This window comes from Lissotriton vulgaris, chromosome 7, assembly GCF_964263255.1.
Source record: "Lissotriton vulgaris chromosome 7, aLisVul1.2, whole genome shotgun sequence".
Lineage (NCBI taxonomy): Eukaryota > Metazoa > Chordata > Amphibia > Caudata > Salamandridae > Lissotriton > Lissotriton vulgaris.
Genome location: NC_141695.1, coordinates 1,737,411,290 through 1,737,424,185, shown reverse-complemented (window position 1 = coordinate 1,737,424,185; position 12,896 = coordinate 1,737,411,290). Strand labels below are relative to the sequence as shown.

At 47.4% G+C, this 12,896-nt stretch overlaps 1 protein-coding gene across 1 annotated transcript in view; it reads right to left on the bottom strand.

Moving 5' to 3' along the window:
* Positions 1–3,011: 3,011 nt before the first annotated feature.
* The window catches only part of M6PR (mannose-6-phosphate receptor, cation dependent), a 108,999-nt gene continuing 99,114 nt past the window's right edge, over positions 3,012–12,896 (bottom strand). Inside the window, exon 7 of the mRNA XM_086932988.1 lies at positions 3,012–8,198. Within this exon, the coding sequence (XP_086789114.1) occupies positions 8,076–8,198 (123 nt within the window). The 3' untranslated portion in view covers positions 3,012–8,075. The remainder of the gene's footprint in view (positions 8,199–12,896) is intronic.

Here is a 12,896-nt window from a genome sequence, read left to right as displayed (position 1 = left end):
ACCACGACCCCCTCCTAGCCTGGGCCAGCGTGAGCATCGATGACACCATCAAAACCATGAGCACAGTCCACTCCGGCTCCTTGTCAGACCCATTCCCGCACCACATCTTCAACAAAGCCAGCAGCTCCATCGCACCCCACATGCGTAACATCATCAATCTCTCCCTCGAGACCGGGACCTTCCCAGAGAGCTGGAAACACGCCTGATCAAAGCCCTACTCAAAAAACCCAAGGCAGACCCTACAGACCGCAAGAACTTTCGGCCCATCTCTCTGCTCCCGTTCCCAGCCAAGGTCATCGAGAAGATCGTCAACAGACAGCTTACCCGATACCTCGAAGAAAACAGAATCCTGGACCCTTCCCAGTCAGGGTTCCGCAGCAACTACAGCACCAAAACCACCCTCATCGCCGCCAATGATGACATCAGGACCATGCTGGACAACGGTGAGACCACAGCCCTCATCCTCCTGGACCTCTCTGCCGCCTTCAACAATGTCTGCCACCGCACACTATGCGCACGCCATAGGGATCCAAGACAAAGCCCTGGAATGGACCACCTCCTTCCTCTCCGGCAGAACCCAGAGCATCCGCCTCCCCCCTTTCTGTTCCAAAGCCTCCGAGATCATCTGCGGCGTACCCCAGGGATCCTCCCTCAGCCCGACACTGTTCAACATTTACATGGCCCCGCTCGCACACGTCGCCCGACAGCACAACCTCATCATAATCTCCTTCGCTGACGACACTCAACTGATCCTCTCCCTCACCAAGGACCCCATCACCACCAAAGCCAACCTCCATGAAGGAATGAAGGCCGTCGCCGACTGGATGAAGATCAGCCGACTGAAGCTGAACTCGGACAAAACGGAGGTCCTCATTCTCGGCTCCAAACCATCAGCCTGGGACGACTTCTGGTAGCCGACGGCACTGGGGGCAGCCCCGACACCCACCGACCACGCACGCAACCTGGGAATCATCCTCAACGCTCTCCATGACCAAGCAAGTCAACGCCGTCTCCTCCTCCTGCTTCAACACCCTCCGCATACTCTGCAAGATCTACAGGTGGATCCCGACAGATACAAGAACAGTCACCCAGGCCCTCGTCAGCAGCAGACTCGACTACGGAAACACCCTCTTCGCAGGAACCCCGACCAAGCTCATCAAACGACAGCAACGCATCCAAAACGCCTCGGCACGACTGATCCTCGATGTTCCACGCCACAGCCATATCACCCCCACCTGAGAAACCTGCACTGGCTGCCCGTCAACAAGAGGATATTCTTCAAGCTCCTCATCCACGCACACAAGGCACCCCACAAGACCGGCCCAGCCTACCTCAACAGACTACTTTCCTTCTACATCCCTAACCGCCATCTCCACTCTGCCGACGTTGCATTCGCCATGTCCTGTGCATCCGAAGAACAACCACTGGCGGGAGATCCTTCTCCCACCTTGCCGCCAAGACCTGGAACACCATCCCACTGAGCCTACGACAGACCCAAGACCTGCTGACCTTCAGGAGACTTCTCAAGACCTGGCTGTTCGATCAGTAGAAGTCGCTACCCTCCCCTCCCCAGCGCCTTGAGACCCTCACGGATATGTAGCGCGCTCTAGAAATGGTTGATTGATTGATTGCCTACAAGGCAAATTAGAAAATTGTTTATATCCAGTAATCTATGTGTTAAAAAAAGGCACAGTTGCAGCTGGAATACTTAATTGTGTAGCTAAACAAACATTAAAGCGTTCATAAAAAGAGCCTTTAACCTTATCCACCTTCCAAAACGAGTTGCCAGAGATGTCATAAATAAAGAATATGAAGAGTATTTATATACATGAATGGCATGAGACTGGTGCATGTAAATCTGATGATTGCAAAAATGAATGCCATACGACAATAAAAAGGCACATTGCCTGCAGTGTGTTTTTTTATGGGGACCATCACAAATCATCCCTTCTGAGCCCAACGCTGTTCAACATCTACATGGCACCGCTCGCTCACGTCGCCTGACTGCATGACCTCAACATCATCTCCTACGCCGACGACACCCAACTGATTCTCTCCCTCACTAAGGACCCCTACACCGCCAAAACCAACCTCCGAAGGAATGAAAGCCGTCGCCAAATGGATGAGGAACAGCCGACTAAAACTGAACTCAGACAAGAAGGAGGTCCTCATCCACCCCTTCGGCCTGGAACGACCCCTGGTGGTCGATCGCACTGGGAACAGCTCCAACACCCACCGACCATGCCCGCAACCTAGGGGTCATTCTCGACTACACCCTCTCCATGACCAAGCAGGTCAACGCCGTCTCTTCCTCCTGCTTCAACACCCTCCGCATGCTTCACAAGATCTACATGCGGATCCCCACCGAAACAAGAAGAACGGTAACCCAAGTCCTCTTCAGCAGCAGGTTGGACTACGGAAACGCCCTCTATGCAGGAGCCCCGGCTAAACTCCTGAAACGGCTTCAACGCATCCAGAATGCCTCTGCACGCCTAGTCTTCGACATTCCTCACCGCAGCCACATCACACCCCACCTGAGAGACCTGCACTGGCTCCCCTTCAACAAGAGGATAACCTTCAAGCTCCTCACCCACACACACAAGGCACTCCACAACACCAGACCAGTGTACCTCAACAGCCGACTCAGCTTCTACACCCCCACCCGCCAGCTCTGCTCCGCCGACCTCACCCTGGCCACAATCCCCCGCATCCAAAGAGCGACCTCTGGCGGCAGATCGTTCTCCCACCTCGCCGCCAAGACCTGGAACACTCTCCCCATCCACCTATGGCAGACCCAAGACCTGCTGTCCTTCAGAAAACTCCTCAAGACCTGGCTCTTCGAGCAGTAGCAGCACCCCCCACCGCCTAGAGACCCTCACGGGTAAGTAGTGCGCTTTATAAATGCTATGATTGATTGATTGATTGGTTGATGTCAGCAATTGTTCACAGGATTGTTCCTGTGAAACATTCCTGCAGAATAGCACACTGATTATCACCAATGAGCACAGACAGATTTTTTACCATTTTTTTATTTTGTGTTGTACAAAAAAATGAACACAATTTCAGTTTAATCATAAAAACAACAAAGAAAATAGATTTGTGTTCTCTATTTCACACCTATCCCCAAAAGATTTCCCTGAGCCCCTCCCCATTCACCCACTAACCGAGTCCAAACATGTGAAGGACATTGGTTTGTGGGGGGGCACGCATCCTACCACATCACAGCTTGTTAAGGGTTCATATTCAGCCATTCTGGAGGAATTAAATGTGCAGCTCTTCTATTCGTTCAAGGATGTGGGCCTCTGTGAGCCGCTCTGGCACTTGCGTCTGTGTGGACACTTATGTTGTAGGAAAACCTGATTTTCTTTTCTTCTTCGCCTTTTAAAAAAAAAAACCTCTGCAACTTGAATCCCAAAATTCGCAAAGTTCGGTAAACAACCATCATAGTACTTCTGAGTTGAAAGTGTCAAAGCTCCAAAAAGTAGCAATGTTTATGAAGGCCATCTAAAGAGAGGGGGCAGGCTTACCTGCATAAGCCAAAGTTGGAGCTGAGAAAGGAACATCACAGAGGAACTTGGGAAACTTTCATTGCATTGAATCTCAATCGGATAGAAAGATGGGCAACATTTCCATTCACTATCCACAGTTACCCAAGTCTCCTCTTGTTTCTCCTTCCACATGGTGTTCAAAATGCAAGATACCAATGCCTACACCGCACAATCGTATGTCCCTCGGGTGGAACTTCAAAGATGGATGTATGTAATGCCATACACTGACCAATGAAACATTTATATACAAGACAAAATAATCCAGAATATGGGCTGAAACATCAACACCTTAAACTCTAATTCCTGAAAATGGATCGTGAGGATAAACTGACCCACGTAAAAATGTACTTCGCTTCCTAAAGTCTGGACTTTCTCATCTTTATAGGTTCTATGTAGGCCCAGGCTCATTCAGTAATGTCATAACCTGATTCTTTCCAAATGGCTTCTAGATGGTATTCATTTGTTAGGAGCCATTCTCTTAATCCTTTCAATATAAAACCTATTGGGTTGTTTACTGAAGGAAACTTTAATTTGGTATTCAGCAATTGTTTCTTCTTTAACTGGGATTCTGAAAACCTCATGTGTTTTCTAGCAAACCTCTACCTGAAATCCTCAATTGCACCCCAAAGTGAAACATGAGTGCAGGGCCCATGCTCTACAGCCTTCATAATATCTACTTATCGACGAAAGGATGTCATTTGTGACAAATCCATTCTTGCCAATTAATCCTTCAAGTGCATAATACCGCTGAATGAACCCTGGCACAAGACCATTCAAAGTTATAAAAGGACACACAGTATGATCTCCAGCTGCCAATAGTGTAAATCTCTTCAAGCATGACGAGGGGGTCTCTTCGGGACAAGGGGTACACAACACAAGTTTTATGTTTACAGCATCCTACCAAAATATAAATGTTTCTCTAAATTTCTTCTTTAATACCGGCTTCGGGATTCATGTCGCTCTGCATCTGTTCCATGTACTACAGTGAAATTGCACATGATGCAGAATACACAGGGGGCAGAGCACATTTGCGTACGCCTCTTAAAATATCACTGCAGTCTAAATCTCAATTTGCCACCACACTTGCCTCAAATTGTCTGAGTAATATTCTGGTTAAATCAAAAAAGTAGGCCACATTGAGGGTTCATAAATATCCAAGGGAAGGGGAAGGTTGGCAAAAATATGTACACATGGTGCATGTATACAAAAATAGGATAAAAATATAAAATTTGAGGTTAAAAAGAAAAAGGCAGCAGAAGAAAAGCAAATGAGAATTAGAAAGTATGGGCAAAGGCTTGTTTACATTAGAAATGATTCCCTAATCTCGACAGTCTGGCAAAGACTATATGCTCAAGCGGAAGCAGGAAAAAGGGCATCTGTTTTCATTATCACATGCCATGGTAATGCGCTGCAGAGTCACAGGGTTAGCATGCCAAAAAGTGAGGCAAGGGGGTCGTCATAGTTAAAATGTGTGTTGTTTTTAGCCAGAATTTAGCTCTTCCTTTCATGGTGCTCACCAACATATTTAATGCACAAATATCTAAAGAGAAGTCTAGGAGTTTGACGCAAAAACTATTATGTACATCTTGGAAATATTAACAAAAACCGGCACTGCCGGACCCCCAACACAGTACCAAAAAAAACAATAATAAAGGGGGGAAAAAACGAGTCCCAGCTCCCATAACCAGTGTGCGATATACAAAGTTAAAGCAAACACACTACAACAGCCAAAGCTGAGCAAATGAAGCAGAGTGGGCGACTGTTCTATACTATATGTTTACGCCAAACAAATCAGTTCAAGTGGATGGATCTGGACTAGTCGCGTCACTGTGCACCATCACCTACCCCCAAAGCCAGCAATGACTGCAGTCCAATCTTTGGAAATGTTCCTCATAGCAGTGTGAGGTTGTTGATGCCCCATGTTTGCATTACAGGAGTCAAGGTCTAGAACAGTAACTGCTCTAATTGCTAGTCCCCTAACATTTGCTTCAAACAATCTGCCTCAGCTGATGCCCCTCTGCACCGATCCTACAGTTTCCGTTTTTTGCTGCTGCATTTTTATGAGCAGTTCTTGCTCCCCATTCCTCTTCTTGGCTTCACATACTCTCTCCCACTTGCCCTTTTATTTTTACAACACTTCATGCTTTCTTGTAGTTTTTTTCCAGCTCTCTTCTTGCTTCTACCTTAGCTTGTCTATCTTTTCTATCCCCAAACCCCTGGAAATCATTCCCCTTTGTTTGACCTTTGCAGCCCCCCCCTCCATCGGCCACTGTCCAAAGGTGCATTTTAAACCCTGAAGAGCATCCTGGGAAGGGTTTTTTCTTTCTTTAAATATAAGGGAACACAGAGACAGATTTTAACCTTGGTGTTTGCTACAACCTGTTGTCATGCAGAATACAGAGAAGAATGGAAGGTTATATTGCCCTGTCCCCTTGAGGGGCAATGGGCTCACTGTAATGGAGATCGCGACAAAGAGGGCAACCTAACGCCCCTAGGTGTCACACCTTTGCTTCCCAAACCACCCACCCCGCTTGCAGGGTCGTATCGGTCTCCATTGGCAGATGGCGAGAGGCGGAATACTCCTTTCCTGCAGGGGCAAAAGAGATCAGAGATTTCCCAACGACACATTTACATGCGGACCAGAGAGGGCCTGCTCTCACTGTGGCAGGGGACGGAAGGGGTTCAAGAAGAATACAACTTAGGATGACATTAAATTGCGCTGAAAGGAAGCATTGGGGCATACCATCATTTGTCACTTAACAAGAGGTCCTGCCATCCACACATTCTCAGACACTCAGTTGCTGAAAATGCAACATGTTTGATGTTTGCTTCAAGGAGGATGCTTTACAAGGCTCAGTAGCAACCAACCGCCAGCCAATGCTTGGGCCGGTTTGGCAAGCAATACTAGAGAAGTGGGGGCAAGTTAACAAGAAATAAACCAAATGTATGCTCACATCCTCGTGAATATACAGAATCAGACAGGCCAAACCTAAGGGCTTGAAGACCAGTCTGCTGGCAACCAAAATGAAGTGGCCCAGTGCAGTTCAATTAGCTTTAAATCAAGCTTTCTCCATTTTCTGCAGTTGTTTTGTAATGGTGTATTGTATCACTTGTTTTTATCTTTGTACTGAAAAAGTTTTTCAGTACCGACCTCCTTTCTCCCCCCCCCCCAAAGACAGACAGACAAAACTGCAGTTTTTCAGGGTAACTGCATTGGACTGACTGAAAATGACTATGCCATGTTTTTACCCTGGGTCCATGGACTGAACATGCCTTCTTTCAAAACGTTTTCACAACTGCTCATTCACATCTTATCTGCATCACCGTCCTAGCCAATGATGCAGGGGAGAAGTCAACTTCATGTGCTTGAAAACCTAAAACCAGCTAAAAGGATAGGTGTTGGTGGAGAAGAATAAAAATCTGCTCAGAACCACACTTTGTAAATCAAACTAGACTACGCTTGCTTGGGAAGCCATGACGATATTCAGATCCACCCGTGACTGCGATGCCGATGCAATGGGTACCTACTCTTACCAACTCTCATACCAAACAACCGAAGCCAACAGAGCGGATGCTTTGGACTTTGGCAATCCACGGTTCCATGCTTACACGGGTTAAGGAATGTAAGTGATTGACTTGTGGACAGCCAACAGTGAGCGCCAGCATGTTCACCTGCACATCCTGTAAAAAGCTAGTCGCTGATAATTGCACATCCTGCTCCCAGATCCCAAACAGATGAAACCCACATCTTGGTGCTGGGGCAGAGGTTTCTGGGCAGACAAAAGCATCACAGATTCTGGAAGGAACAGCCTTCAGTCTCTCCTGAACATTCACTTACATGAAACCGAACCCAAACTGTAAGTTAAATGCAGAGCTTAAACAAGTCTACAAGCACAATATTTAAAAGGTAGCAAAGAGATTTGGCCCAGAGGTTTCTGGAACAGAAAAAAAAGGTTGCATCCATGAGCATGGCAAACCAGGTCAGGACAGGCCAATATGGGTCTGATCCTGGGAGTTTACGCGCTGTAACAGTGGTGGTGCTTACAAAGGTCTGGATAATGAGCGCTCCTGAAAAATGTGCCACCCTGAGGTCATTGGCGACAATGCTTGAGGAGATGAGTCCACAACTGCAAGTGGCAGACCTTTCTAACAATGAGTGCAAGAGACTGAGGGGAGCTGTCAGCTGCCACTGCTTTCTGAAAAACTGGTGCATCACTGAATCCCTGGAAGATCCGGCAGCACAGTGTAAATCTACACACCACCTGCAATCTCCTTGCAGCCAGAAACAAATGAACTGCACTGACTGTTCCTCTGCAATACATCAGTGTCAAAAGATGGCTTCATTCGGACAGCTGTCCTCATACTAGTACTTAAGTGCTCAACAGTACCAAAAATGGGGCATAAGCGGGTAGAAGTCTGAAAGAAATAACTGCAGCGTGACTGCGGAATCAGAGTCCTGCAGGAGCCCATCACAGCGGAGACGAGAAGCAGGACAAAGAGTGATCGGGTCCTTTATGTGCTAGGATATCACATAGGCAAGAGGTGGTCATCCCTCTCTTCTTGCTCCTCTCCCAGCTGGTCATCTCCAACACCACGGTAGGCTGTAGTCACGTTGCGAGGCTTAGACCTGCAAGCAAAGTCGCACCCATCCTACAAAAGAAAGAACACACATCAGCTGCATGGAGAAAAATAAAGTAGAAGAGTCTCAGACTTGAGATGGGAGCTGCAGAGAAAGAGGGGAGGAGAACCATTCGAAAGAAGTAAAGATCCACAATCGGGCAATCAGAAGGGATTACACATTAGGAGAAAGACATGGGTAAATAGCATCATGAATAGAGACTAGCAAGATAGAAAGTAAAACTAAGTTGTCAGTAAATGTTTTAGAGAGGTGGCTCTCAGTTCTGGATTATCATCCTGGGCATGCCATTCTGGAAACCATCATTTAGGCATCACCATCTGCATAGTATAAATCCAGGCTGGCATAGCATGCTGATCTACATTCACTAAAAAAACATTCTGGGAATCCTTGTAGTGGCACATGATTGCGAGGAATACTTATTCAGATATCCTATTATAGAAGCGACTAACCTGACATATTTCAATGGAGAACTTCCCGTTTAATAAATAATTACAAATACTATACTGGAAATGTTCTATTTTGGCACACTGTCTAGGGGAATAGTTATCCAGGCTCACTATCTCGGGGATATACATCAATACACACCACTCTGATGAATAATTAATGTGGGCGCAGTATCTAGGAAAGGTATATGTTACGCACCCTAATATCTGTTCTCCTGCCATCAAGTGTAGGGCTGAGACATTGACAAGTGGTTTTTGTTTGAAGAAGTTTTTGAGTCATGAGGTGTGTTGTTACTCCACAATGTGCATGGGCAGCGACTCGATGTTAACATTTTGCACAATGGATGAGAATGTATATGAAGTGTCAAGGGAGACTAGCATGGTGCACCATGTGTAGTGTGCGGTTTCGGATGGGTAGTTCAAGTAGAGATCTGCAATCGTCACAAGCTTCTGGGGAGAAGTGTAGGTGCATGAGAATCTACAGCATTACATGCAATCAACAAATCCTTGCGGGGTAAGCAACATTAACCAATCGTAGCACGCGTGGTTGAAGATACTCATGTTCAGCTTCGACCGGTTTCCTATACGAATGTCTGTGAAATCTGTTACATGTTATCTGTTAGTGTCTTTCGTAATATGTAATTTGTAAATACCAATAAAACTACAATAAAAAAAAAGAAGAAGATACTCATGCTCTGCATAGACTGTAAAGTCATGCCCAGCACAGCACTCGCTGGCCAGTGGAGGTTGCAGATGTCTGCCACAACGTTCTTAGAACTGTTTGGCCAAGCACAGGCTTCTGGCACGGTGCTTACTAGTGTGTGGTGTTGAGCAGGAGCAGCCTTGCAGGTGTCAGTTTGAAGAATGGTCCCTAAGAAAGCCATGGTTGTCCCTTTCCTATGGGTGGAGTGTGCCCTAGGGGAACAGGTAGGAATCTCTTAGCAATGGGATTCGACTGTGAACGCACTTGACTATCAAAGTTGCTACACCTGCCTTAGAAATGGGATGATTTTGTAAAGATCTCACGAAAGCTACAAAGAGCTAATCGGATTTGCAAGTAGGCTTGGTCCTGTCAATGTAGTACATAAAAAGGTACTTTAAAATCTAGCTTGTGAATATAGTCCTGGTCGTTCGCCTTCAGGGGGGTCTGTAGTTTTGGTAGGGCAGTAATGGACAAAGCTTTTCCTCTTTGTCACCTAACGGGCATATGGTAGCCCTATTTGCCTCTAGCAGAAATGTTATGCATTCCTGGTGTCGGTTTAGATTGCCAAACTCTAGGACCTCAGGTGCCAGATCACAAGGCTAAGCAGTCTAGGTGTCTGATCTGGCCTGGTCAATGGGTGAGAAGGTCTGGCTTGTTTGGATGCTTATCATGGAGGCAGATGGACATTCCCAGAAGCATGGGGTACCAGGGCTCTGTGGACCCAGTGGGAGTCATCAGGATGAGCGTCTAGGACATGTCTCATTTTACTCACCACGCATCGGGCGCAGTGAAAGGGAAGGAAAAGCGTCACATTCTGACTAAGACCTGATGACTGGCAGAAAAAGACACACAATTGATGGACGGAATGCAAAACAAATCAAAACTTTCTCCCCCAGTCATGAGATCTGGGTTAAATCCATCATTCTCTTGCTCACTGCATCACTACAGTTTAGACCTGGCCATATGCAAATCAGTCTTGACCCTGTGCCTCATGGGCAGAAAAAGGGGCAGCAGCTGCTGGAATGCCAACACACTATGGTGGCTGGGGTAGTCCTTCCCTTTAACAGCATTCAACACAGATACCAGGAAGGGGTGGATCTGCTTGGTTGGATTTGGGACCTGCTAACATTTATGGGGAATCTCAAGCTGTGGAGCAGGAAAGTTGCTGATTGGGTGGGCACTAGCCATTGCAGTCTTTGGCCACTGTTGATCAGCCAAACTTCTAGACCGAAGAAGATGCGACTGCCCCACCCCTCTTTATGGGCAGCCACCACTGGTAAGCACTCCATGAACACCCTTGGAGCCATTGTGACCCCCAAAACAAAGTACAGTGAATTAGGTGTGATGTTCACTTACCAAAGAGCGAAGGTACCAGCGATGGGTAGGGTGTGCCTGTAAAGGTAGGCATCCTTGAGGGCGAGTGCAGTCCTCTAGTTGCTTTGTCAGAACAGAGAAATTACATCTTGCAGGGTTGTCATATAGAAAGGTTCCATTTGGATGTTTTTCCAGAGGCCAAAGGTACAGGATGGGACTGAGGGACCTGTCCTTCTCGAAAAGGAGTAAGTTAAGAGTACACAACCTTTCCCTGGTAGTGTGGGGGCTTCCTCTTTTTTGCCCCTTTTTAGAGGTGATGTTTTCGGCTGAGGGCATGTTTACAGGGTGGAATGTTGGGAGGGGTTGTGAGATGTTCTAGGCCACAGGTCAGATGATTGACTGTGAAAACCCACTGGTCTCCCGTGATTTCCTCAGAGAGAGAGAGGAAATCTTGTATTCGCTCGCAACGTGTCATGGGATTGGAAGTGTGGGAGAGTCACTGCATAGAAATGGAAGCCCTTTTACTGGCGGCATTGCACACCTTTCCCCGGTTCTTTCTCTGTATTCACCCTTGGGGTAACCCCCACTCTCCTACCGTTTTTGATACGACTGACTTGTCTGGGGATGTAGCATTGGCTCCTCTGCTTGGCTATTTGCAAAAACTTGCCTCATGCAGCTGGAGTTTCCAGGGCATCCTTGAACTTCACAATCTCCATGTCTTTTCTTATTTTGTCTAGCATCTTGTCAACCTGAGGGCCAAAGAGATGCTCCTCATCAAACGGGAGGCTGAGAAGATGCTTCTGGACTTTGGGGTTGAAACCAGATGTGCAAAGTCAGCCGTATCTTCTGAGGGAACGCTAGAATTTATGTCCGTAAGCATGTGTCTGCAGCGTTGAACGTGCACTAAATGTTGGCATTCGAGATGGCCTTGCCTTCAGACACTGTCCCTCCACCTTCTTTCTGTAATTGTCTGGGTGGAGTTTGACAAGGTCCTGCATCCCCTCTCGTGGAAACCAGGGGTACCTAGAGAGGAGTCTGACAGATATCTATATGAACCAGTGTGTGTAGCTGACCCTTCTGCTACTCTTTTGCCCACAGCATTTAGTCTTGTGATCTCCTCACCGATGGAGGGTCAGGACCCGTTGTTTTGGAGGAGGCATCCTTGCATGCAATGTGAACCACTGAGTCAGGTGGAACCTGGGCCCAGGTGCAAAGGGGTTGGGCCCAGGTGCAAAGGGGTTGGGCCCAGGTGCAAATGAGGTTGCTGGGTGATTCCTTATATATTTTTAGGTCGAGCGTAGCGATGGACCTTTTGTTGGCGTGTTTGGAGGAATGTGATACAGCGATCGCCCAAGCGCCTCGCTGTCTCAGATTCCTCCTCGTGGGCGCGCACGGCGCCGTGCCCATGTTCCCGTGCGCACACTGCCAGCCTCCACACCACACAGACTGAAACACACTCTATTTACACACACACACACACACACACACACGCATGCATGCATACATACATACATACACACACACAGACACACGTGCGCACACACAGACGCGCACAAACTCGCACACACTCACGTGCGCGCACACATCCCCCCCCACTCACAGAGTTCTTTTCGTGTGTCCCTCTCTCCCTCGGCAGGCAGCGGGTCATGTTCAGCAGCAGGCGGGGCTCTCCACGATCACGGGAGCCCCGCTAGCTGACACGCAAATCTTCCGGCTGACGGGCACAGGAGCGCTTCAGCACAGGAGCGCGGGGTAGGCTCCTGTCTGCTTCCTGTCTTTTTGCAGCCCCGCCCCCTTCCCAACACAGGTTGCCTGGCTTCCTGTTCAAGCCGGGCTGCGGCAGTGAGTTTTTAATATCATTTAGTAGCTGTCTGTAAACGGGAAATAAGTTTTATTTTTAAAAAGGATCTGTGTGAAGATTAAATGCTTCTGACAGAGGTATTTTAAGTGGAGTTTTTTTTTTACAGAGCCAATTCATAACGGGAGATGCTGCGCCCCATCATCTATGTTAACATACTTTTAATTTATGTGTTTTGGGGAAAATAGAAAATGTAAATATGTACAGTTTGTCACCTCAGGCCATGCTTGTTTGTGAATATTCCAATATACACAAGAGGGTATGTTAGGACGGCGCGCCTGTTCGTTGGTCCGCTTTTTTGGGCTCTGCTGCTGTGCATTATCACTCTGCAGTTTATGAAACTAATGTGGATGCACTGCCTCTTGGAGCAACCCCTGCCCCCATCCTTGCC